Source organism: Tubulanus polymorphus, chromosome 5, assembly GCF_964204645.1.
Source record: "Tubulanus polymorphus chromosome 5, tnTubPoly1.2, whole genome shotgun sequence".
NCBI classification, from domain to species: domain Eukaryota; kingdom Metazoa; phylum Nemertea; class Palaeonemertea; order Tubulaniformes; family Tubulanidae; genus Tubulanus; species Tubulanus polymorphus.
The window spans coordinates 5,396,994-5,422,508 of NC_134029.1; the positions used below are offsets into that span (position 1 = coordinate 5,396,994).

Sequence of the window (25,515 nt, forward strand, 5' to 3'; positions counted from 1 at the left end):
AATATCTTAAATTCATATTACATAGTTAAGTCATTTATTTACATGATTGAAAGTGATTGTTACTGACTATGGGTTTTCATATGATAAAAAGAAAGTCTAATGCAATGAAAACCCACTTAATCAGGATCATTTTGGTTAATGTGAATGCCGGATCAAGTAGGTTTGAGAAAATTCAATGGTTTCAGAGGAGAACTGGCATAAATTACATCCTATGTGCAACTTAACAGACATCTGATGATGAAGGGCAATTAGTGTAGATAGTTACAAAAACAAATTGTCAGCACATACAAAACAACAGTATTTATCACAGACATTATGATTAGTAAATACTAAGACAAAAGCTTAGAAATTCATCAGAAAATTGACGAGAGGGATCCCCTAATAATTCAGTCAAAAATTCTTGAATAAAAGAGTATATATTTTGAACAAAGTTTCCTCTATTAGCCATCATCAGGCGTACTGAGAAACAAAATGAAATTACAGAATATTTATACTTTCAATTTGTTTCTCAGTATGCCTGATAGTGTAGTAGATAGTGTTTAGCCGAAACGTTGCTCAAAATATATACTCATCTATTCATATATATAAGAATTTTTCATCTTTGAATTATTGTGTGATTTCTCTCATCCATCTTACACGAATAGTGTGTATCTTCTTGACTCAATTTGATCCTTGACGCTTCTACATTCATGATATAATTAAGGCTTAATTTTTAACTGTCTAGCACAAACAAGGTAATTTGTGGTGAGCTATAGTTGGTGGCCAGTCCGGATGAATTACAAAATCTCCTCTCGATGGAATTGGTTTATAAACAGATCGACGCATTTTCGAGACATCGCTGTATTTTCGAGCACCTATCGTGTTGTTGTTGGCTGGATTTGGATTGTATTCGATGCGCGAATTATTCTGTAATCTGTCCCAAGCTTTTCGGTCTATAAAAAGATAAGTATATATTTGGAAATTTTAGTCCCTACAATTTGTTGTGGCAGGGTCTCGAAAAATCCTGACTTACCAGTGTAGCCTGCTTGTTTAAGGTATCCTCGTAATGATGGAATAGGTGCAGCACTTCGTCTACGTTCGGTACTCTGATCAAGTTCTTTCAATTTCTCAATTATATCGCGTCGATCTAAAAATCCATTTAAGAAATTGAATATTGTCACTCCTAGGTTTAAATAGTTCCATATATTGGTATTCAGAGACTGCTGCATTAGGTATATTTTAATTACCGTTATCATTTGACATTTTTATCCAGGCATCAGTTATTTGTGCATCTTTTGAATCCAATGCATCTAATCCCTGAAAAATGTTACAACATATTTTGGTAAAACATAAATGAAATGTTCTTTTTCTGCATAAACATAGCACGATAAAAGTCAGTAATAAATCCAGTTGATTAGTCCTTAGTTAGTAACCTAATCATTGGTGGTAAGCTTTTATTTTTATAATCAGATTGGCTTATACCAACGTATGATTTGTGAAAATATCCGATTGGAAGAAACTAAAGTCTGGTTACTGAGTAAATCCCTTGTCTCCAGTACATTCTTTACTCTCGCACTCTGTTGAAGTCTCCTGCTAATTAACTTGATCATTTTGACATACCTCTGTTCTCTTGTACTGCATGACTGTCGCTGTATTTGGACGACTTTCATATTTGGCTCGTAAGCTTTGTCGGTAAGCGTTCTCAATAGGAGCCATAGCACTTCCATCAACTGTAGCGGAAAAACATCACCAGTCAATACACAGTAAAAACAATAAATAGTTCATAATCATGTAGAATACTAGATACATTTCCCTACCTTTATAAACTCTTTTGCCAAGAGTTGTATCAGCATTTTGAAAACCTTCGATATAATGAAGTCTGTTTGTGAGAAATACACTGAAAATGAAAATAAGCATTTCCATCGATGAAACGAATAATAATCGCTACTGTTTGAAAGCGTTGAAGCGGCTGTATAACTACTTACAGAGGTGGATGTGGTTTATTTTTTCTACTTGGAGAAGTTGGTCTTGTATTTGCCTGCACGTGATTCTTGAGGTAAGCTTCGTTGTGAAAGTCGTTGTAAGTAGTCGCTGAAGTTGAAGGACGAGACCACGTTTCGCGAGCCTGTCTTCGTATCTCGTCCAAAACGTTGCCATCCAAAGGCTTCATCAGGTTGTTCAATTCCGCATCTGCCTTCGAACCGAACGGGATCGCTGATTTGGAGCGTCTCAGTCGACTGACTGGATCTTTATATCCTGGGTTTAAATGTCCAGTTGCCATTCTTCAGTGTGTGTCAGTGTATGCGATATTGATATATAGTATGGAGCCTTAGACTGAGAAATCTGATCAGCTCTCACCACTGCTGTATAAACAAATGAATGACTATTTGGCATAGGCCCTATTTATTGGCTATACTACTTAACCGGGCATTAGACAGTCTGAAAGACGAAATGAATGAGTGCCGCCAGGCAGTGGAGGGAGGTAGTCAGACCTTATATAATGATTCATTCAGTGATTGATTACTGGCCGAGTCAAAGCATAAAATCCGCTTGGCAATATGCAAACTCACACTGTACTCTTTACTCTAATGAGGAATTGATTGCTTTTCTGCCATTCTTACGCCATGTTTAGCATTTTATCAACATCAATCGTGCAGTATTGAGATTGATCGAGGATTGTTTACAAGCACCTGGCAACAATTAATTGGACCCGGAAGTAAAACTGCTGACTTAACGACGTGCCTCAGAAGTCTTTTGCGCGCGCGTACCTTTTCTGTCATGAGGTTCGATCCCGTATATTATTTCCACAAAAATGCGCGAGTTTTTCAAACATCAAAACCGGGTCGAGAAAGCGTGGTAGTTTACGAAGTATTACATGATTAATACATTCTAACTGTTAAAAGTGTAACATTGTAACTCCTATCGAATTTGAGTGTGCTCTGATTACTTTGATTATGGACTCTCGTTTTAGAGTCCATCGATTGATGCTTTTATGGATGAATGAATGAATGAATGAATGAATGAATGAATGAATGAATGAATGAATGAATGAATGAATGAATGAATGAATCAATCAATCAATTAATTCGTATATGAGAAAAAACATATATACAATCGGCATATTGTACAACAACTAAGCAAAAAATAAAACCAAAAACACAATACAGACACAATATCAAATCTCAGGACGAAACAGATAATTCAGAGCCAACGCAAATAAACTCAGTATATTAAGATATGTTCGTTGGCGTTTAAATATGTTATTTTCCAACCGTCCAATTTCCACAACTGGATTACGTTGAATACTCTCCTCCCCTCAGCGACAATAATAAATTCGTGGCGGCGTCACTGCTTAGCGGCAGAGATTTTGTGTAATCATGAAAATTTATCCAACAAATTTAAACTTACGGATTAATTCTTTGATTAAATTGGTCACCATTTTGATTAGAGTGATTATTAACCGTTAAAAAGGCTGAATAGTTTCCAAGACCAAGAATCGCCCTATTTCTCGATCTTTATTTTCTTAAGTAAAGTTAAATAAAATCGTTCCAAGAATTTCAACCTGGATTTTCAGTGGTATTAACTCATTATCTAAAGAGATTCAACTGGAATCCTTGAGGATGACATTTCTCAGATAAACCTGGTTCTTGGCCTCCCTTTAATATACCGGTACGAATTGTTTCTTGAGCACGATGAAAAATTATGAATTAACCATCAGACACAACCTGCGCGCGTGAACCCTAAATTTTGCTCATATTCAGATCGTATAGTGTAGTTTTGTAAAGGTTTCCTGTCTTCTCTCGAGAATGCAGACAATTTAATGAAAACAAAAATGAAAACTGCATCTGTAACGCCCACTGAGAGAGCGTTCAGTTTACAGTAAATCCACGACTAACATTATATAAATCGTTTCCAAAAGACCCGGATGACGTGGTGCTTTAATCCAGGCATTTTCCCTTTTTGAATTTTTTTGTAGTCAGATGAGATGCTCATCATCATTTATCTTGTTTCGCCTTACACTCATCATTAAACACTCATTAAATTGTCGACTGTATAAGATGCTGCCTACTGCATAAATCAATAGTGGAAAACTGGGTCGGGGTCAGGGGAACGTGTTCGCTGGGGTCAAAATCGATAAAAAAATGCACTTATGGCGAGGGTCTGAAATAAACCAATTCGGTTTAATTTCTATCACCGTATTCTCTGAAATATCCGAAGTCTTTTCTGAGAGATAAAATATTGATGCATCAACCAAATCCCGGGGGGGGGGGGGGTCAGGGGACGTTCCCGGCGGTCAAAATCGATTAAATTTTCACGCATTCAAATTCAAGCTGCGCCAAGTTCAATTTCCATCGATCGTAATATATTCCGACTAAGTATGAGTAACACCTATTATTTAACACATAGGAGAGGCGAAATCCGGTTAGGCGAGTCTGGATTTGAACTCCCTGACAAAGACATTTTAAACCCCGCAGATGCTTTGACCGGAAAGTCGCCATCTTTCTGTGAAGAGAGTTGTTTTTGGAGCATAGTTTTCTTTTCGGGATTATCTACACGATTAACTAGCGATGCTTCATTTCTAACTGGTTTTCAGCGCATATAACGGGTAATTATAGACTCTAATTAATGATGCCGAATTAATTGTTAAGCAGTGAACACTGATATATGTAAACGAGATACTGGAAAGTTTGTATTGTTACTGTGGACTGTGTTTAGCGGCGGCCGGCACTGTTTTTAGTACCTGATCGCACCGGTGTTCTAGAATTCCATTCAAATAGTAGTTTAAATAGGTAGATCTCCGAATTGATGACAAATTTTTCTTTTTATTTATATCAGGAATTTTGATTGATTTGTGTGGTCATCAGTGTAGCATCTTGATGATGTTGTCAGTGTAAGGGGAGCTACAGTCAGAGGGAGGAAAAATTTTCGACTGGGACAGGTGTATCATCTTGTACTTACAAATAGTTTTGTTTTTGGATCTCAAAATATGTTCTAATCACCACACTACACTACCTTCTAACTACCATCACTACTGAACAGTTTTGATATATTTGGAAATTGACTTAAAATCCCTCGGCCCGGCATTGGCATTTGACGATATGATTCCTCTTCAAATAAGTTTTTGACTTTCAATTTTCTAGTGATATACGAGTGATATCCACAATTTTTTTTCTTTCCTTAGATTTTGGTTGCGGTTTCGTAAATGCGGATGATTCGAGGTTGAACAAGTTTCGAACATGAGTAGTCGTGGACAAGTTCGAACGATGGACTTCCGTCAACGCGAAGAGTACGGCGACCCTCGCGCCGCGCTCGACTTCTCCGTGAAAAAGGCGAAAAAAGATCACGAAAAAGAAAACAACGGCAATTTGGCCGACGCGCCGATGGATCTGAGCAAGAAGCCGACATCGCCCCCGGATGTGATCATGCTATCGGATTCCGACGACGAATGTTTGGTCAAAGCGGCGAACGGATTCGCCGATCTTAAAAACGGCGATTTGAATCACGTCGACAAGAACAAAATCATCAAAAGACTGCAAGAAGAATTACGCAACGAAGAGGCGAAATTAGTCCTGTTGAAAAAACTGCGACAAAGCCAGCGTTCCCATCAGGTGATTGAATCGAACGATAATAATATGAGTAATAATAAAGCTCATCAGAGTCGTTCGAACGTACCGCCGCCTCCGCTGATGAGAAATGCTCATAGCGGTATGGTGAGTAACAGTAAGCATCAGATCCGCGGTTCACCTAGCCAGCCGTCGGTACGGGCATCGCCGCAGCACGGTCCACCGCCGCTGATGTCGTCGAGAGATCGCATGTCGTCGCAGGCTTCGCAGAATATTCGTAATTCCCAGCAAAACAATCAGAGCTTGTTAGCGGCGGCCGGTTACCGTATACCGGGCCAGTCGAATTCGCACAGTCAACAGAGCAATCAGGTCAGTCAGGCCGTCATCGATAATCAAACGCCCGGACAGCGTCAGGCGGCTGCGAAATTAGCGCTGCGTAAACAACTCGAAAAAACGTTGCTTCAAATTCCGCCGCCGAAGCCGCCGCCACCGGAGATGAATTTCATTCCTAGTCTCGCGAGTAACGAGTTCATCATGCTCGTCGGGCTCGAGGAGGTCGTCAAAACGATCACGGACTTGGATAGCAATTTACGCGGCATCAAGCCGACCGACGTCAAATACGTGTTCAATCCGTTTACGTGTGTTCAGTGTAATACCGACTTCACGCCGGTGTGGAAGCGCGACAAGCCCGGCTCAAAGAACGTTATCTGCGAGGACTGCGTGACGAATAATCAAAAGAAAGCGCTGAAACAAGAGCACACGAACCGTCTGAAGAGCGCGTTCGTCAAGGCGTTGCAACAGGAACAGGAAATCGAACAGCGTCTACAAGCTCAGCCGGTTACGACGGTAACGACGGCGGCGCCACAGGTGTCCAATCCGACGGTGAATATTCCCGGCTCGTACAAGCCGTCGCAAGCTCAGCTTACGCATCAAAATCTACTGCAGGCGCATCAGGCGACGTTGCAGAGCGCTCAACATCTCGCCGGGTTGCCGGCGGCGGCGTTCGCCAACTCGCGTCTGTCGTTTCCGTATCCGTACGGCGCGAAAGCGTCGGATCTGCAGCGACAGTATTTGTTAGATATGATTCCATCGGCTCGGTCTATGCACCCGCAAATGCAGTGGAAAAGTTAATTATCGATTTGAAACCGAACGATCGCTTTTAATCTGTCGTACGACGCTACGAAGACGTCGGTTGAAAAAAAAAAAGACGTGTTGTATAGAATCGCTTAAATTTCGTATATCGTCGGTCGAGCTTTTTATATGAGATCATGACAAATTTTCGTCGTATTCCGCAGCAAAGTGCGACGTTTATTTGAAAAAAATGCACTGCGTCATGTCGCTTTTCAATCGTGAAATATTTGGGGAAAAAATGTGGTATAGTCGTAATAGTTGTGAGGAATCGATGGTTGTTTTCGTTTTTTGACACTGACTATCGAGAGCTACGCGGTTTTTAATTGAATCATGAATTCGAGACTTGCACTGATACCAATGACAGCACTGCCGGGCTGAAATAAACGGTTCCGAATTGACACTTCGCGGAATGGTTGTAGATTTATAAACTGCATTAGTGAGAATATAATCATTGTCCACGATTTCTATATTACACAGGGTTTTACGTATACCCACTGATATTCAATGATGAAATGGGAATGTGAAATGTTTCCTTCGATGCCTGATGAATTAGACTTTCTTGTACAAGGTCATTAGGCGGCGACTGAACAATCCTGAAACTACTGTGGCCTTTTATATATTTATTTCTTGTACAGTGTTTAACTTTTTGTTCTTTTTTATATATATATATATAAATATATATAAAACGAAATATGTTTGAATCATTGTACATTATATTATTATGATATTATTATTATTATTATTATTATTATTATAAGTGAATATAGATATCAGTGTGTTTCGCCTTTTGTGAGATACCTAGCAGATTTTAATACTGAGGTCATGAATTAGTTTTTTCGTTGAATCGTTTGAAGATATATTTGTGTATTTAGAGCAATTGATCGTATGGCAAAATGATATAATGGCTATTTGTCTGGCCGCCAAGTTGCTGAAGTATCTAAGGTCAAATTCCAAGGCCTTAATCGAAAACGCTACGCTAAAAGAACTCATGATTTAGATTCTGATGTGCAGGGTATGGAATATATTGAGGTTATCAAAAAGAGTTTCAATAAATGGAGTTAAAATTCTTGTGGAGAGATTATATCTTACTGAGGTATATACAGTAAAACTTTCATACGTTGGAAAATTCTGGGCCAGTTGCCCAAAAGTTTGTTAGAGTTAACCACTGGATAGTTGACATAGTGACAATTAAGAAGTTCATTGTTACTGATGGTATTTATCCGCCAGTTATCCTTAGCCAACCAGTCGAACAACTAGCCTTTGGAGTGGACCAAGCAATTCCTTCGAACTTCATGTTCCGATTTTCCGACATTATCCCGGCTTTTGTACGTTTTACTGTATGATATAGTTTTAACCAAAGCTGAAGATGTGAAGAATATCCCATTGACAATATTGATTGAAAATAGAGAGTTCTTCTGATCTCTTTAGCCAATTTACAGGATTTTGACATGTGTCAAATGACTTGGATAATACACTGGGTTCATTGAGGCACAGTAGTTTTTTGTTTGCGCTGAACTGAAACACAAAGTAGTGGTATCGATTAATTTGCATACTTTTAGAATTGATAACGATTCCTATTCTACCTCAGTAATTCTTAGAATTGTGTGGAATAGCGTGTCTCGAGGAGCACACATAGGTCTTCAGATTTATGTAATATTAGTATGAGCCATATTGAATTAGTGCGGGGCGACTTGTAGCAGTACTTGCCGACACAGTTCTATGTTGAGATTCAATTCTTATGGATTTAATTACTTGAAATGAACTTAGCGAGCCTAATTTAACTGGCTACTGTAGAACTGGGTCTCAAGTGAATTAATTCCATGTATTTTTCAATAAACCGAATTTAAGACTGTTGGCTAGAGGGGAGGTGAGGTAGCTCTTAACAAATCTCTGGTTATCAACTGATCGATGTCTCAGGTTTAGGTTGAAACCCCTGGGACACCATTGAACTTGTAATAATTGTGTAGATATAGAGGTGAAGTACAGCGATAATTGGTGATTATTTTCTATATTGATAAGAAACTGGTTAGTGTTGTTATTTGCGGTAATAAATCTATTTATTAGACATGAAAATTGCGATTTGAGTTTTTCGTCGAGTCAGCTTATTTATAGAATGTTTCGACTATGGCTGAGAGGACCTTGATTCAAATACATACTGGCGCATCTTCCATTGACTGCTGCTTAATCCTTTAGAGGACTACCTCAACCCGCGATCCTCCGAACATAATACTCTCTCATCACTCGTACCACATTGCCCGTCGACCAGTCAAATGCTAATTTCATCCCATTGGGTGCCATGCAGCCATCAAATGCTAATTTCATCCCATTGGGTGCCATGCAGCCATCGACTAACTTTGCGAGATAGTACAAGTCCTATTACAGTAAAAGCTCCCTTAGTGACTGAACCAAACAAAATTTTCTATTTCTTTTTCAATTTATCAAAACCCTCTTCACAGCGAATGTTTAGCATGGAACTATAAGTGTAAATGTATCCGATAACAAGGTTCACATCCATGGGCCGAAACTTATTTTATCAAAACTGATGGATATCAACAAATGTGCGGCATTCATTCCTGATCCTATTATTCAACAAACATCCGAAATAAGACTAAGTTATTTTTCAACATTGATAGTGTTTTATTTTTGCTGTAATGTAATAAAAATTTATACAATAAATAAATGCATTTTATCAAAGTTAAATAAATCGACGAATCTACGCAATGACTGAAAAACATTTAGTTCCACTTCAGACAAATTTCACAGGCTTCATGTTCGTTCTACGCGTATTTATATGTGTCTGAAGAGCATATATTATTAACATTCAAGTAAAATTGAAGCACATCACTCATGTATGTATGGTGCATGTATATTGCATCACCTAATAATATAACAGACAGATGTCTGTTGCCATGGGGACATCTCGATTCTTCAATATTTAACTGCGCTTTAACTGGAAAACAAAGCATTGCTTCTGACAACTGACTAGACCATCAAAATCATCTATAATTTAAATGAAAAAGGGATGGTTCATGAGCATTTTGGTTACAAATCAATAAATATTTTTTATCTACGTCGATGAAAGCAATGTCTGTTAGTACCAAAGATCGTTTTTAAAAGCAAAATATTGGGAGTTAAAACGACAAGATTAACCGCGATATATCTACGAAACTAAAGCCGAATTAGTTATTTCATGATCGTTAAAATGTTGCAAATGACGACGATATAAATAAGCAATGACGATCTACATAACATCCATGATTTCTGAGGTGAAAATAGCGAGGAAGTGTCCTCACCATCCGGAGCCCTTCGCTGACACAAATACAGCAAAGCGTAACATAAAGTCCTCCAAATATGGATAGCTTAGTTTTTAAAGTCTTTTTTCATACTGAAAATCATTTTGATTTTGAAGAAGGAATGCAAGTACGCCATTTCGCGCGCTTATTTCTTCTTTGTTTTGGGGGAAGTCGACTGGAAAACACTGCTAGCGGCCATCAGATTCTCTATATACTGTCCGAGCACTTGATTTTCCGATTTCAACTTTAGATTTTCCTCTTTCACAGAATCGACTCTTTGAGATAAATCTGAAAGCAAAGAAAAGATGGAATATTGTTATACTATCATCGACCAAGCATTTTAGGTTCAGCAATAAAAAAATTAGTTCAATGAGGTAGAGTCAAGTCCTCTTAATCGGGAGCCAATTTGTCTGCACTTTAAGCTATTCCGTATTTTGCTCTGGTCCCGTTTATTACTTGTTAAGAGCCTAATAAATTCTTTTAATTAATCCTTATAGAATATCCATATTTTCACTTTATCTGTATTATGTGGTCCGAAAACAATTGCTTTTATGGTTGTATAATCCGTATAATAAAAAATGTTAATTAATATAATTCTTATCACCACAGAAAAACTTCTGTCCCGTTTATCCAGCAACCGTACTATCGGTATCTAGTGATATCCTAGTCAGCATGTACCCCATTCATGCTGAGTTTTCAACATACATACCATCTAATGTATTTTGCAACTCCATAACTTGCGATATTAATCTTTGTTTTTCCTCTTCTTCGTCAGGGTTGGCATCGGGATCTAAGCCTGATAAAAGAATTTAATATCGTGTTTCTAAAATTTTGTCTACCCTAGAATTTTAGCAGGAGTCAAAGTTTCTGATTTTAATTCTTGATAAATAAGACGAAAGGGATCATTCAATAAGTACTTACACACAAATTTGCAAGTTTTTAACCCCCTGCCCACTACCATGCACATTCATACTTTTTGATACTACATCCCTCCAACCCCCAGCATCTACCTACACTATAGCACCATATTAGTACCTCGAATGCAAGCATGTGCTGATTAAACAATTTCAAGGTGTTCTGGTGACTTCGACATATTAGACTAGTAGATGAAATTAATGAATCGTAACACTTCACAACAAGTCTTGAATTAGCAACTGACTATTTAAAGGATGTGTTCAATGACAACGATCATACTGCGTATTAAGTACAGTGCGTTCGGCAGTTATAACCATAACCTTCTCTCTATATACGCATTTTAATAAGAATTTTCAAACGCCTGTACCCTGTGTGTGCGTACCAATTGGATGATCAGATCTCTTCCCTGCAAGTCAGTTCTCAACAAACTTGTCTGATTTGAGACCGATATCGAGTTATATATAAGAGTCGGAAAAATATATCAACGAACTGCTGAGTTCAAAGGTGCTGCCCATATATCGACTCTTCAAAATATTTATGGGACCAACCGTTGTGTCAACCATTCAAAGGATCTTTATACTATAGCAGAAAGGATCTATAACTGGGTCAGAATACCAACCATCAAACAATTTTTGACAGATGAATACTAAAATTTGTAGAAAACAGCTTTACTTAAATTGCCACGTTGCCTTATCGTACTGTTTTGCTTACGGTACTTTAATACTCATTTGATAAATTGAAGCTATGACGCTATGAAGCTAGAAATAACCCACTACTAGGGTTTCACAACTTTGATGCTCTTGGTATGTAAGATAAGGTCAGCCCAAAACTAAGGCGTCTCCACCTCTCCATTCAGTAGACTATAATAGTACATTCTCTTAATCTTAGACTGATCTAAGGCTGTGCAAATGGCCCCTGGAGTTACATCGTTTTCAGAGGCGAGATCAGAAATTTAGATCACTTTTACCATATATTAGTACATAATAATGGCAATGCTTCAATTTGTGCAGAAAAGCAGAGTTATGAATAAAAAACAAACTTACTGTAAGTAGAGGTGCCATTACTCATACTTTCAGTGGCCTCTGATAGTTCTTGCGATAATGGTCGCCCACCGAGATTAACATCTAAAATACAACGAACCAGTGACTCTTAAATCATCAGAACAATTCTTTCTGTTGTCTTGCATTAATAATATGAATAGGTAATATGTATAGGTAGGCCCAAGATCATCTCTTAACCATACACCACGATTTGGTAAAGCAAGAGTACCTGAATCACTGTCACTAGATAATGGTACTGAAAACATCTTTTCTTTATCGCTCATTCTGTTCCAACTATGAAATAAAAAGAAAATATTTCAAGCCAAACCATGTACTCTTGAGATTAATTTCAGGTGATTATTTATGGCTGGCTTTTGGAGGATGTGATGATGTCTGATGATGCATCGCATGCCCAAATTTTCATTCTCACCCAGTTCAGTCTACTCCTCAAGCTGAACAACCTGTAGTAACCCATTAATTTACAGTTCTTTATTATGTTATCATCATATTTATTGATAATAGAAATAAAACTTGAAAACATGCACCATATATCAGAATATAAGTGATTTTCTTGAAACAACTAAAAAATAAGTCAGAATTTTACGAACCCGGAAATGGAAATTTGACAAGTGACGTCATTCGTGATGATGTTAACTGCACGACGAAACGACGATTTATGATAGATACGAAAAAAATAATGAGAAGAAAGTAATGATCAGAATCTTTCTTAGAAAAAAATAGTTAATCAAAAGGTAATGGTACTAACTGAAACTTACTTAGAATTTGATTTGATCTTTGATTTCGACATTTCAACTCATGTTCATTCTAAAATACGAAATACCGCGCGGATGCGTAAACGGACTCTCCTCCTACGGCTACGGACTACGTAGGTTCAATCCTGCGGGAGAATGGTTCCGAATCGGTACGGCGCACTCTGTGCGTCAGTAGTTGGAAGTGCGACTGCAGCGTCAAAAGCCGCGGCAATAATTTACTGAATGACGTTTTTTTTCTTTGAATACCACATGTTTGAAGAAATTAAGTAAGTACGCCGCGGCAATTAGAGCCTGTCCAATCCGGGCTTGACCGCCGACTGCAAACTTCCAACCCGCGCCTGGTATCTGTACCTGCCCTCCGCCAAACCACTTCCCCTGAGGTAATCATTTGCTAAATGATTGTTCCAAGCATTATCTTCTAGACGGGCAGACTATGAATGGGGGACGTGGACTAGGGCTCTGACTCAGTCGGAGAGGTGTCCCTAAGGACTTTACTTTTCATCAAACTCCGACTCAAAAACTTCTGTGGGATATGATTTCAATTTGGTGCAACATAAGTATCATACCAGAGCCCGGCAGTTGATTTTTTGCTGATTCGGATATTTCAATTAAATGTTATCAATCCAATCGCTGAATGGAATATTACACTATTGTCTATCTGTCACTCGTTAGAGTCTTTCCGGCCTCTTCATGAACGAAACGTTTCCTAACCACGTGTAGCTAAGATTCAAATGGATCTGACATCAAGGCCTTAATCAAATGCAATCCGTTTTCTCAAATAAAATAATTTCGAAAGAATTTCCGGTTGAATTGGATAGGTAGTTTCATTTTCAAAATCTAGCGAAATTTCACCGTGTTATATATATCGTTTTCGTTTTCACCGATATTCTCGACCCGTTAATACAAAGGATAATGTTATGTGTGAAACAGAAAAAGAAAATGTATATCTACATATTTCATCGATCATAGACATCCCCGCATAACCGCACGAAAATATATTATCTAGCTGCATCAAATTTCAATCTATGAGTGATGCATCCATTTGTCTCCTAATCAAATTATTCAATATAAATCGTACGCAAAAACACAATTTGTTTTGATTGATACACCACCAAACTGTTACCGCTCGCAGTCCATTCTATGGATAGCGAATCATGCCTGGAAATCGAACGGATGTTTGCTATTATCCGAGGGGTTACACCTATGCAAACATTATGACCATGATTCGATCGCTGTCGTATCTGATCGGTATAGTGGCAAACTTGCTCGCTTTCTTAGTTCTCAGAGCTATGAAACACCAGGGAAGCAGCGTATTCTATCTACGTATGTTAGCCATAGCTGATACAGTGAACTGTTTGACTGCGGTCATTGGTAGAGATATGAAAGGACTTTCTAATACTGACCTGTTCCGCTTTATAAAATACTTTCGTTTTTATCAAATGTATCGTCTGCACGTTTATCAATTTGTTGACGCCGTATTTCAAATGACTACTACAACAAGTTCCTGGATACTTTTCGCGTTGAATATTGACAGATACATCGCAATTCGATTTCCACTCTCAGCGAAAAAATTGTGCACGCAATCTAATTCCAGACGTATCTCTATTATCATCTGGATTCTGACATTTATTTTTGATTTGCCAACTGCCTGGGACAAGGTTGGTACCATCGACTTTAATGAGTCGTGTGCATTTACTAAATCAAAACGATTGCTACTAATGGACAAAAATTACGCATTTTTCTACGATTTCGTTTTCGGTACAGTCATCTTGCAGTTCATTCCTGGAATTGCTATCTCGATATGCAATGCTCACATGTTCTGGATAGTAGGAAAAGCCCAACAGAACCGCCGGAAATTCAAACGAAAAGAAGCACATATTGGTGCTACTTCTGGTAAACAAGCAATGCAAATAACATTAACAATAATGACTTTAAATGTGTTTTACTGTTTCCAGTACTCTACAGCTCTATCAAATACATTGATTCCGCCTTTAAAAAGATTTACTGGTTGGGACTTAAAACGAATTTACTATGAAGGACAACTGTTACGCTCATTAAATTCGATGATAAATCTGTTTGTCTATTTGGGCATCCGTTCGGGATTTGCCGAGACACTTGTTTGGTGTTTGTCTTGTGGTATTGCTGGTAGTCGTAGGTAGACTATCAAACAATCAGTTTTAACCATTTATTCAAGTGAGCTTAACACCTTACTACAACACGAGTAAATCCGAATAACATAAATAAACAACTCAAGTAGAATTGTCGCATTGTGGCCCATGAGTTCGAAGAACGAGAAAGTGCAACTGGTTAGTATATTCTACGAGCAATCATCTCTTGCTCATATTATACATGTAGTACACATTAAAATTGCCTCTGAATTGCCACCATTAACCAGTACTTCTCCGATAATCAAGCTAAAAAAAGTTACAGCTAAAGAAACGAGTTATTTATTGCACCCACAATCTGGTAACTAACGTTGTATTCGTCAAAGTTCGATTATGCGAAGTTTTGACAACAACATAAAAACGTCCCAACTAAATTAATTATCATATATCGTAATACACCTTAGTTATGTAAAAACCCTGTATGATTTCTTCATCGATGCATCCGTCATTCACATTTTACGTGAATAAATGAAACTAATGCGCTCCCTGGGTAACAAATACATGACATCCGAAACGAAGATTCGAAAATGCTGTTGATACCGAGTTTTGGAATAATAACTAAAATCGTCCAAAGCAAGACGATGTGTGTATATGTCTTATAATGGGAGTTGTTGTATCACACATAACCAACAATGAAAGGTAAAATCACACGTGCAAAAATATACTTAATGTGACGTTTATATTGGATTCCTTTAACACATCACATTATAATGCTTCGCGGGAATGCATTATCTGGTTGCAAATGATATATATATACATATTTTAATCGCGAAATCAACTAAGCGTCTATAACGCTAAAAAGCTTTATACACACTGGACCACATTTTTCCAAGTGACTGAATCGGCACAACATGCCTGGAAATCGAACGAATATCTGCTATCATCTAACCGGTATACATGTATATAGATACGAAAACGTTATGGTCATAATTCGATCCCTGTCGTATCTGATCGGCATAGTCGCAAACTTGCTCGCTTTCTCAGTTCTCACAGCTATGCAACACCAGGGAAGCAGCGTATTTTATCTACGTATGTTAGCCATAGCTGATACAATGAACTGTTTGACAGCGGTCATTGGTAGAGATATGAGAGGACTTTCTAATACTGACCTGTTCCGCTTTATAAAATACGTTCGTTTTTATCAAATGTATCGTCTGCACGTTTATCAATTTGTTGACGCCGTATTTCAAATGACTACAACAACAAGTTCCTGGATACTTTTCGCGTTGAATATTGACAGATACATCGCAATTCGATTTCCACTCTCAGCGAAAAAATTGTGCACGCAATCTAATTCCAGACGTATCTCTATCATCATCTGGATTCTGACATTTATTTTTGATTTGCCAACTGCCTGGGACAAGGTTAGCACTATCGACTTTAATGAGCCGTGTGCATTTACTAAATCGAAGTATTTACTACTTAGCAACACAGATTACGCTTTATTCTACGATTTCGTTTTTGGTAAAGTCATCATGCAGTTCATTCCTGGAATTGCTATTTTAGCATGCAACGCACATATGTTCTTGTTAATAGGAAAAGCTCGACAGAACCGTCAAAAATTCACACAGAAAGACGCTACTTCCGGTAAACAAGGGATGCAAATAACCCTGACGATAGTGACTTTAAATGTGTTTTATTGCTTTCAATATGCGACGGCAGTTATTAACACGTTCATACCATCTTTGAATAAATTAACTGGTTGGAAATTAAAACGACCTTACCAATCGGGACAACTTTTGCAATCACTAAATTCGATGATGAATCTGTTTGTCTATTTGAGCATTCGGTCGGGGTTTGCCGAGACACTTGTTTGGTGTTTGTCTTGTGGTTCTGTTGGCAGAAGGATGTAAAATACAACTTCAACCCCTTAAAAATGCTATTTGTCACATGGATTCATAAATCAAATCGTGTTACATAGATATTCAATTTGCTTTCATGAAAATTAAAATCGGCGTGACTGTATGAATATTTTGTCAACGGCCATAAACGGTCATCGCAAACTTTTCAAAGAAATACATACATTTTTCTCGGGTTCCCGACAATAATTATCTTTATGATTTTTATAGGTATTGCCCAAATGAATAATAGCTGAATTGAATATCGATAAAATATAGAATTTCAAACCATGCTCATTTATGTCGTTGTTTCATTCAACATATTTATCTGATTAGTGTATGAGTAATGCGTAAGCAAATCCCATTGAATAGTAGCATTATATATTACATGTATGAACATCTAATCGTTATAATTTTGATTTCTCAGTTGCATGTATTGGTAATGCAGGACGTGATAATTTCTCCCTTAAGAAATTGATTATCTTTCGCCAAGACGTTTCCTGAGCTCGGGCGTGTAGCCTCTTCTCACCGCCATAGTCGATCACGGCATCTTGATACTTCGAATAGACGTATCTACACATAGGCGAATGTGGAGGCTCGAGAAGATGTCCAGCTCCTTCCAGTAGAACCAATTCGTAGTTGGTCTTTCCAGCGTCTTTTAATCTCTGGATCATATGCAAACTTTTGTCCGGTTGAGATGATAAATCGAAACCGGACGCAACGTACAGATAATTCGCGGCTTCCGAGAGTTCAGGTTTGAATTCTGCTGCTCTTTTTGCCGGTGAATCGAGAAGTTTGAGGTCATAAAATCTAAAGTAACCCTTTTTATTGTTAAAAAAGTCTTCGGGTAATATACTAAAAAAAGCTCCTCGTTTTATGCATTTTCTGTGTCTCATCATATCCGCGTGTAACAGATGACTATATCCGTTTATTATAACTGCTGCGGTTATTTCCGGGCACATTTCTGTCAAGCCAGATATAATTTCGGCCCCTTTCGACACGCCAACAAACCCTACACCATTTTCCGTTCGGACATTATCTTGATTGAGAAGCCATGCTATTGCTTCTTCGAAATAATCCATGTGTATTTCATGTAGATTTTTAGGAAGATCTTCGTAAGCAAAATACGCGAGGGCTAAAGTGGCGAAGCCATGTGATGCCAGCAAAGCTGCCCGATGCTCCATGATTCCACCGGCTATTCCGAACAGATCAATGACCCCGGGGAACGGGCCCTTCCCTGCAGGTATAAAATATGTGCCCCTTACACGGCCGTGTCGAATTCTAACGCGACGTACCGATTCCGCCTTATACCATCGTCGTAATTCACCGGTCGCCAATGCGTCACTTCTCAAAACCTCTTCAATATTCAGATGTCCTTTGTAAACGCTGATCTGATAGACGACCGGCGTCTCGACATCTGCGTGGACGAGTCTCGTACCAAATCTTTGATCTGGAAGTGGATTCATCGCCCAAATTAAACCATGAGGTTCCTTCCCTACGTAATCACCTCCTACTGACACATGCGCCGATGTATCAACGACTCCGTTTGCATCGGCTATATAATGCGCAACGGCCCCAAAACGTTTGACTCCGCCAATCGTTAATGATGAAAGGGTGATTAATTCAAAAGGTTTTATTCCGTGAACGCTGATTAGAATATCGTCATCGTCAACAAGTCCATCCACTGGATTGATACGTAAATCAAGAAAATTCGCCATTCTTCTCTGAAGAAAAAATTATTATGTAATTTATAACGATGTACTTTTGATATAGCCAGTGCATTGCTGGTTATAGGAAGCAGAAGAATTGATCATTCACAGACACAATGAATCGTGTAATAACTGTCATAATATGTAAGTGATGTGGGGACAGAACTATATATCTTTACATTAGTTGAATGAAGATATGTTGATAGTTAACCTAGTTCTTAATCTTTTATGCAGTTGCGACCAGCCTTCACACTATTTTATGTTTTGTACTGTACATACGATGTGAAGTAAGGTAAATTATTAGATCGCTAAGAGTTAGATTTTCTTCTTCAGTTCTGACATTACAGACCGAAAAACGGTTTGAGAAGTGATTCATGTTACTTTCACCTAAATGTAATAGAATTGTATTTAGTATTGTATTTATAACACAGTTATTAACACTGCCCGGCGCGGCCACCTAACACAACTCGGAGTCCGAGTGCCACTAGTCACGACTGGTTTGACTTTGATTAACTATTTCATTGAAATCATCGGGCCCCAAGCCTTACCTAGCTTTTTATGTGACTTTCCAAGTGAACGTGAGTCTCAGTGCCACTGGACATTGAGGTCAAAGTCTACTGTATAGGGGCTGAATCGGGCGGCGCGCCGGGTCGGTCAAACATCGATCGGCCTACCTACTCACAAACACCGGCAACTACATTTTACCGTACGACTCAATCAAAGTCCTGACTAACAACGAAAAACAGTACAAAATCCAGCGCTGCATCACTCGCGTCGGGCGTCTATATGGATCTCAATAAACTATTTGACTTGAAACTTAATTACACCGTCTTTTATCTTTAACCAACAGATTCGGTATAGGCTTTATATACACGTGCGATAACATCCCAAGGCCGTAGGCTTATAAGAATCGCAATTTTGCATTTTTCCTTTTTTAACATAACAATTTGGTAGGCCTAAAAGGTTTACTTTTTTGAGCGTAATCATTTTGCACCGACCAGCTATTGTAGTCGACTTTACGGTTGTTGAAAGAAAGTTTTCTTAATTTTCAATAGGACGTGATGATGTTTAATCTCGTGAAGAGAGGATGTGGCTTGTCACTTTCAAGAATGAAACTAATAACCAACTCTTGTTTCCCGAGCAAACGAATTGATATTTCATGTCAACCGTATATCGCATCAGCTCGACATTTATCTGTTTCTATGGTGAACGCCGTTTCGAAATTCGACCTGAAATTGAATCCAATGGGTAAATCGGGAACCAGTCCGCCACAAGAATTTGAAAACGAGCATGGTCACCGAATTCTTGAAACTTTACCTCATTATAAACATCTCGTCAGTCCAGTGGCCGATAATTCAAATCAAAGATTGAAGATTTCGAATAAAATCGCCGAAACGCTCAGAGATTACGAAACTCGTCAAAACGACAATTTCTCAGCTCCGGAAAAAACTCTCAAAGTTTTAGACGAAATCGTGAGTCTTAATCGCGACAACGCGATCTTTGAGTATAAACCGTTCGTGATATTTTGCGAGTCTTTGTGCGACGAGTTAAAAACATTCAACGAAGTTCAACTACTGGAATGTATAGAACTGCTGAGTAAACTGTCGCTACGTGAGTGCACCGAAGGCCCGATGCGTATGATCAGATTTGTATTGGGAAAGTCGATCGTCGTCGAAATCGAAAAATACGCCTTAAACTGGGACAAAACGACGATATTTTCGGTGCTCGAGTTTTTCTATCAGTTTCGTTACAAGCACATACCTCGACAGTTGTTTCAACAATTGGAGCTATACGTCGATAATATGACGAAAGAGGACGTCGTCTATTTTCTCTACTATATCAACCTCGCTCGTTACGCTCGGCTGCGGTTGCGACAAATGCTCGAACGGAAACTGGAAGAGTTCGTCGACGATTTGAGCGTCGACGAGCTGGCTGTCGCGTGTTTAGGATTGTATAAATCGAAGCACGTGATCACATCGAATAAAATAGTCGAGGTTTGTTTGAGTAAACTGTGTCAAAATACGGCGCATATCGACGAAATAACAATCAGCGCCATTTTGAAAAGCGTTTACGGAGCTACGAATCGAAACGTGGAGCCGTTCAGCGCGCAGGTGAAGTCTTACTCGTTAGGATTATTGACGGCGTTGTTACCGCGAATGCGTGATTTCAAAATAACGACATGTTTGCACTTGTTGCAAATTTCGTTGACTATGAAACAGTTGAACCACGGAATTTTACAAGCGCTCTGCGATAAAGTGACGAATGAGGACATTTCGACGTGGCGCCTGAAAGATTTGTCCTGGTTGCTGTTGCAGTTGGGATTGTTTCAGTCGAAATTGGCAGAGAAAGACTTGTTCTATCGGAAATTCGTCGACGAGTTTCTGAGACCCGGCCGGCAGGCGGAGGGGGCGTACACACGGTTTCCACAGTGCGCAGTACGCGCTCTAGTTGGGTTCAGTTATCTCGAAATATTCCCACGTGAATTCATCAATCAAGTGTTTAGTCCTTCATTCATTAAATTAATCAAGGGTGAGTCATGGATGTGGATCTTCCCCTGTACATACTACGGGTGGGCTAGCGGTAGCGCTACTACGTCATGCAAAATCAGAATCGACCTGGTTTGCAAGTGTGGCACTAGTACAACGTAGACACCATTTTTCTTTGACTCAATTAGAATCTGATGATAATTTTTCTAATTGTATGAATGACATATAAGTTGTGCCACATAATAAACTATAAAGATGATTCAGAGTTTGTTTAGATGCATGATTTACCTAATAAACCTGGATTGGAGAACTGAACATTGATCAAAGTTAATTGAAAAGAAGCGTATTTTGATCAAGTACTTCTTATATCTTCGTGGTCCCGTCTGATTGGATAGCTGGTGTGGCATTTCCCATGGAATTTAGAATCTACTGAAGCATATATAATTAACGGGTGCCTGCTTTCAGATGAGTATAATAAGATCAAAGAATTCTTTGGTTTCATTTTTCAGAAATGACGAGTTATGACATTACACGTGATTTGTTTCAGTTGGATCAAACGATCCGATTGGAATACCCCGATTACGATGGTAATCTACTACCAGAAGATATGCTTGTACAAATTCAGGTACGAAAACTTGATAAATGATGCTTTTTAATACAACAGTTTGTCCTACCTTCAATCTCGTATATATATATACAATGTATACTTGTAATTTCTAGGACCATGCAAATATCAACAGTTTGAAGCTGCCTCATGAGAAACTGCTTTCACAACAGACGAGGAGGGATAAACTATTACTAGATGTACAGAGTCAGTTAGAGTTATTGTTCAATGGTAACATGTACGGAGACATCATGTACACACTTCCCCATATACAAACAGCAGGTAAATCCCTGGAACCGATTGATCTCGTTGAATTGTTTTTAAGGGCGAACTCAACTGATAACTTAATATATTTCCATAGATGTGGTGTTTGAAGTTAAAGATGGCAGTCTTGTTGATCTTATTGACTGGCGAGAAACCAGTTCTCCAAAACCAGGAAATAAAAGGTACAAAAAGTCTAACCCAAATAGTTTCAGTTCGATGAAATTTATTTGGTTTATGAAAATTGGGATTAACCCTTGGGATTTAATATCGACCGACCATTCAACTACATCTGTACTTCGATTTCCATTTCAAAATCAAACACCTTGTTTTGTTCCTGGCAGAATTTTTGGATTTGCAAGGGACGGCATATAAGCATCAGAGCAATTCTAATCGAATCAAGCCATTAAATCACAGGGAAAACCCTATTTCAATATCATAGGTAGCGGAATCAGTGGATTTTAATTGGTTTCATTTTCTTACAGAATTGTTATTTTAATAGCAGCTCCGAATAACTATCACATTTATCAGACTGACTACGGTTTTTCGCGCAAGTTGCTCGGTAACTACATTCTGAAGAGACGTCAAATTCAGAAATTAGGTTACACGGTGCTCGAGGTTAGTAAGTCATTTGAGTTGTCAGTATACATTAGAAATCCTCTCAGTTCAAATCTTGAACTAAACTTTGTCATTTCAGATTCCGTATTACGAATGGAACCAAGCAAGAGCTGGAAAACCGGCATATCTGAAAAAACTTTTGTCACCTCACATAAATTTTATGTAAATCCTCATCTTTGTGCTAAATTAAATCATAGTATTAAACCGATTTAGTTTGTTGATACTGGTTATTTTGAGATCTCAAGCAGACAATATAGAGAAATAACAGACATTCGATACTTTACAGGATATTTTATTAACCGATTATTCAGCAAATGAAATGACAAAAACACGTAACAAAATTCCATGAGGTGGTTTTACATGCATAAACATATCCAGCATTTTCGATTATTATAAATGTAGACTCTGTCTACTTCGGGACCAATAAAATCTTGGAGGTACAGAATTCTGGGGCAGTCGGAGCAAGAAGAAATGTTACGATAAAGGTTATGGAAAAGAGGAAATTTGTTATACATGTATATCTATTATCTAGGGCACGATAATCCGAGGTTATTGGCTCTGTGGTAAACAGAGTCTACAGTATTATGTGCTTTAAGGATAAGGGCCATTTATTTATCCAAAAATATGACCACTTTAAAAATAGGTAAGATCTTTCATACCATCGATACTTAATGAATGTCCTTCATATTGATTACAAAAGCAAATTGGTTGATTAATGATTACTATTTAAAACCATGACCGATTACTTCATTTGACAATTTACTCGAAGGTGCCACGTTTTCTAGAATGATACAGTCCTTCAGATCGGTATTCTCGCCTATATGAACGTTATCGCCGATTACGCAACCTTGAGCGTTACACGACTCGCTGACAGTCACGTGATTCATTACGATGCAGTTCGTCATGCGAACCTTTTCGCTGACGTTACAATGTTTCCCGATGAACGACTTTTTAATCGTTACCTTTTCGCCGACGTTCGTCCATTCGCCGACCATACACTCGGTTCCTACTTGCGCTTTCTGAGGTACGTTCACCTGAGGATGAATGTTCGCCAGCTCCTTACCGGCGATCTCCGACAAAAACTTCGACGCCTGCCGATTGGCATCGCAAAACGCTGCCAGGTTATTGACGCGCATCAATAAACCGTCATCCATTACGTAACCGTAGCATCGGATCTTATTTCCGTGATAGCATTCGGCCATATCTCCGGAATGGTCGTTCCAAGTCGACCACTCGCGAGCCAGTTTACACAACTCGTCCTCTTCTCCGTAATCGTACAAATCGCGCCCGTCGCCTTTCTGCGGACTATCCGCCATCGCGATGTTGATGTTCTCCTCGATCGCGTGAATCCCGTTGTTTTTCTGCGAGAACTGCTTCTTCACCAGATACGGCAGCAACTCGCCTTTGACGGTCGTCACCGATTTATGCTCGTGCAAGAAATCGACGACCCATTTTTTCAACAGATATAAATGTCCGTCGACGAGATCATTGCGTATGTCGATGCACGGATGTTTCCGGAAGATCGACTTACGAAACGTGATATTCTCCTCGAAATCGGCCTCCGACGACAAGAACAACAAACGATTCCCGTGTTCTTGACTTTCGAGACCGACGAACTCGACTTCCGATTTCTTTTTCGATTTCGGCCCGGGCACGGCGATCGTTTCTGACGCGTAATCTTTACTCGCCGAGAGGAGCATCGTTAACGTGGCGTCGTGCGCGCGGTGAACGTCGGCGACTCGCTGTACGGAAACGTCGGAAATCAGATCGGAGCTGACGACGAGCACGTCGGTTTTGATTTTATCGCGTATGAATCTCAACGAATCGGCCGTGCCCCAGTCTTCTTCGTCCGGTATACTAACGAACTCTAATTTTACGTTGACTTGTAATTCGTCGACTAATACGCGTTCTATTGATTTGCGATGCCCGCGCTGAACGATAATAATCGCCTCTTCGAAGCCGGCTTTTTCGAGCATTTTTATCGGGTACCACACCATCGGTTTGTTTCCGACGGGAAGTAGAGCTTTCGGCGTTTTCGCGATGATCTCGGTCATCCTCGATCCCCGACCGGCGGCCATTATAATCGGTTGAAACTCCATTGTGAGCATTTGTAAGATTTTCTGAAACAGGAAAAAATACCAATGTAATCGTATCTAGTTCTGGCATAGAGTTAACTCTCGAGTTACCAGTCTTGGATCATCTTAGTTATTAGCTATGGCTGATCTTACAATGTAAGACTAGACTTAAGATTTACGACTGCTTACTAAGGAACACCCGGTAAAATATGATTGACAGAATATCTGCGATGAAATCCAAAATCACAACCTGCAGAGAGACATCATTGAAAACTCACCAGTGTTGTTTGAATCAGTGAAGATGGAGCCTTGATGGTTGATTAACTGGTAAAGGATCGTAGCCTATTCTTTCGTGCACCGTTTCTGGTTTATTACGATTACCGTAAAACGGAATGACGGGACTCGTAGACGGATCACCCGCAGCCGACGATGTATTGCCACCAGGTGTCGTTGTCGTAGTATTGCTCAGTTCTTCTTTACGTTCTTTCTCGCGGCGTATGACTTCGTATTCTTCGAGATCGTCGAGTTTCAGCTCTATTCGAGTCGGTTTTCTACGGAGCATGACTAGAGGGAGATATCAACGAAAAACATGGTTCAAATGAAATAGGAAAAAACCAGTGCCAGTTTAACAACAGACTCCCAGCGAGTAATCAACCTAAGTATTACTCAAATACTGAGTGGTGTATGGACAGACTAACCATATGAATATTGTACTACGTCGCATCTTAACAGATCGCGATCATTTTTCCCCCCAAAAAAATTCAGACCGAAAAAATCTCTTTTACTTTCATTTAAACCGAATGAAATCAGATTCAATAAGGATCTCAGCGTTTTGCGAGATGAAATATGTTACGAATTTTCTAAAAAGTACCTGCATTTTTACCGGAAATGACAGTGTGGAGCTGCCGTATTTTCTTCACCGAAAACGACCACGAATTGCACTAAGTACCGAAAGTAACGGTTCGGATATTGTGACAATACGGGCCCGCGCCGGCATAATCCGCCATCAAGACCCACTATATCACATCCCATCTCTTGTAGTTAATTCCCTCATTTCATTTGGA

At 39.0% G+C, this 25,515-nt stretch overlaps 6 protein-coding genes across 10 annotated transcripts; 2 read left to right on the plus strand and 4 right to left on the minus strand.

Moving 5' to 3' along the window:
- Nucleotides 1-19: 19 nt before the first annotated feature.
- Nucleotides 20-2,683, minus strand: LOC141905672 (uncharacterized). Of its 2 annotated transcripts, none has more exons than XM_074794640.1 (7): nt 2,550-2,683; nt 1,965-2,342; nt 1,797-1,876; nt 1,600-1,709; nt 1,227-1,296; nt 1,013-1,126; nt 20-932 (listed from the first exon to the last, which is right to left on the minus strand). In XM_074794640.1, the coding sequence occupies exons 2-7, from the start codon at nt 2,258-2,260 to the stop codon at nt 721-723; spliced, it is 882 nt and encodes a 293-aa protein (XP_074650741.1). In that variant the 5' UTR covers nt 2,261-2,342; nt 2,550-2,683; the 3' UTR covers nt 20-720. The 2 variants fall into 2 exon arrangements, with proteins under 2 accessions (XP_074650741.1, XP_074650740.1); XM_074794639.1 differs by having other exon boundaries at nt 1,965-2,339; nt 2,550-2,681.
- Nucleotides 2,684-4,469: 1,786 nt separating this feature from the next.
- Nucleotides 4,470-7,305, plus strand: LOC141905491 (transcriptional repressor p66-beta-like). Its single transcript, XM_074794358.1, has 2 exons — nt 4,470-4,585; nt 5,162-7,305. Exon 2 carries the CDS (start codon nt 5,217-5,219, stop codon nt 6,672-6,674), a length of 1,458 nt encoding a protein of 485 aa, XP_074650459.1. The 5' UTR covers nt 4,470-4,585; nt 5,162-5,216; the 3' UTR covers nt 6,675-7,305.
- A 2,009-nt stretch (nt 7,306-9,314) lies between these two features.
- Nucleotides 9,315-12,524, minus strand: LOC141905344 (short coiled-coil protein B-like). The gene is made up of 4 exons (XM_074794186.1): nt 12,152-12,524; nt 11,926-12,006; nt 10,677-10,763; nt 9,315-10,255 (listed from the first exon to the last, which is right to left on the minus strand). The coding sequence occupies exons 1-4, from the start codon at nt 12,204-12,206 to the stop codon at nt 10,113-10,115; spliced, it is 366 nt and encodes a 121-aa protein (XP_074650287.1). The 5' UTR covers nt 12,207-12,524; the 3' UTR covers nt 9,315-10,112.
- A 3,975-nt stretch (nt 12,525-16,499) lies between these two features.
- LOC141905126 (bile acid-CoA:amino acid N-acyltransferase-like) lies at nt 16,500-19,232 on the minus strand. 4 transcript variants are annotated; one of them, XM_074793896.1, is made up of 2 exons: nt 19,082-19,232; nt 16,500-18,422 (listed from the first exon to the last, which is right to left on the minus strand). In XM_074793896.1, the coding sequence occupies exon 2, from the start codon at nt 18,414-18,416 to the stop codon at nt 17,106-17,108; it is 1,311 nt and encodes a 436-aa protein (XP_074649997.1). In that variant the 5' UTR covers nt 18,417-18,422; nt 19,082-19,232; the 3' UTR covers nt 16,500-17,105. The 4 variants fall into 4 exon arrangements, with proteins under 4 accessions (XP_074649997.1, XP_074649996.1, XP_074649998.1 ...); XM_074793895.1 differs by having other exon boundaries at nt 18,956-19,232; XM_074793897.1 differs by having other exon boundaries at nt 19,113-19,172.
- A 17-nt stretch (nt 19,233-19,249) lies between these two features.
- LOC141905127 (FAST kinase domain-containing protein 5, mitochondrial-like) lies at nt 19,250-22,562 on the plus strand. The gene is made up of 6 exons (XM_074793900.1): nt 19,250-20,936; nt 21,403-21,518; nt 21,614-21,779; nt 21,859-21,943; nt 22,244-22,376; nt 22,456-22,562. Exons 1-6 carry the CDS (start codon nt 19,469-19,471, stop codon nt 22,540-22,542), a joined length of 2,055 nt encoding a protein of 684 aa, XP_074650001.1. The 5' UTR covers nt 19,250-19,468; the 3' UTR covers nt 22,543-22,562.
- Nucleotides 22,140-24,863, minus strand: LOC141905128 (translation initiation factor eIF2B subunit gamma-like). The gene is made up of 2 exons (XM_074793901.1): nt 24,730-24,863; nt 22,140-24,496 (listed from the first exon to the last, which is right to left on the minus strand). The coding sequence occupies exon 2, from the start codon at nt 24,482-24,484 to the stop codon at nt 23,099-23,101; it is 1,386 nt and encodes a 461-aa protein (XP_074650002.1). The 5' UTR covers nt 24,485-24,496; nt 24,730-24,863; the 3' UTR covers nt 22,140-23,098.
- Between the last annotated feature and the right edge of the window lie 652 nt (nt 24,864-25,515).

What these genes read in the sequence shown, in the direction of transcription:
- LOC141905126 (XM_074793896.1), bottom strand. Translation starts at nt 18,416, where the DNA reads ATGGCGAATTTTCTTGATTTACGTATCAATCCAGTGGATGGACTTGTT.
- LOC141905672 (XM_074794640.1), bottom strand. Translation starts at nt 2,260, where the DNA reads ATGGCAACTGGACATTTAAACCCAGGATATAAAGATCCAGTCAGTCGA. An exon ending in AATAAACCACATCCACCTCT is followed by an intron (nt 1,877 to 1,964) that starts GTAAGTAGTTAT and finishes TTTCATTTTCAG; the next exon opens with TGTATTTCTCACAAACAGAC. An exon ending in TGGCAAAAGAGTTTATAAAG is followed by an intron (nt 1,710 to 1,796) that starts GTAGGGAAATGT and finishes TTTCCGCTACAG; the next exon opens with TTGATGGAAGTGCTATGGCT.
- LOC141905344 (XM_074794186.1), bottom strand. Translation starts at nt 12,206, where the DNA reads ATGAGCGATAAAGAAAAGATGTTTTCAGTACCATTATCTAGTGACAGT. An exon ending in ATCTAGTGACAGTGATTCAG is followed by an intron (nt 12,007 to 12,151) that starts GTACTCTTGCTT and finishes GTTGTATTTTAG; the next exon opens with ATGTTAATCTCGGTGGGCGA. An exon ending in TAATGGCACCTCTACTTACA is followed by an intron (nt 10,764 to 11,925) that starts GTAAGTTTGTTT and finishes TTCTTTTATCAG; the next exon opens with GCTTAGATCCCGATGCCAAC.
- LOC141905491 (XM_074794358.1), top strand. Translation starts at nt 5,217, where the DNA reads ATGAGTAGTCGTGGACAAGTTCGAACGATGGACTTCCGTCAACGCGAA.
- LOC141905127 (XM_074793900.1), top strand. Translation starts at nt 19,469, where the DNA reads ATGATGTTTAATCTCGTGAAGAGAGGATGTGGCTTGTCACTTTCAAGA. An exon ending in ATATGCTTGTACAAATTCAG is followed by an intron (nt 21,519 to 21,613) that starts GTACGAAAACTT and finishes TGTAATTTCTAG; the next exon opens with GACCATGCAAATATCAACAG. An exon ending in TCCCCATATACAAACAGCAG is followed by an intron (nt 21,780 to 21,858) that starts GTAAATCCCTGG and finishes ATATTTCCATAG; the next exon opens with ATGTGGTGTTTGAAGTTAAA.
- LOC141905128 (XM_074793901.1), bottom strand. Translation starts at nt 24,484, where the DNA reads ATGCTCACAATGGAGTTTCAACCGATTATAATGGCCGCCGGTCGGGGA.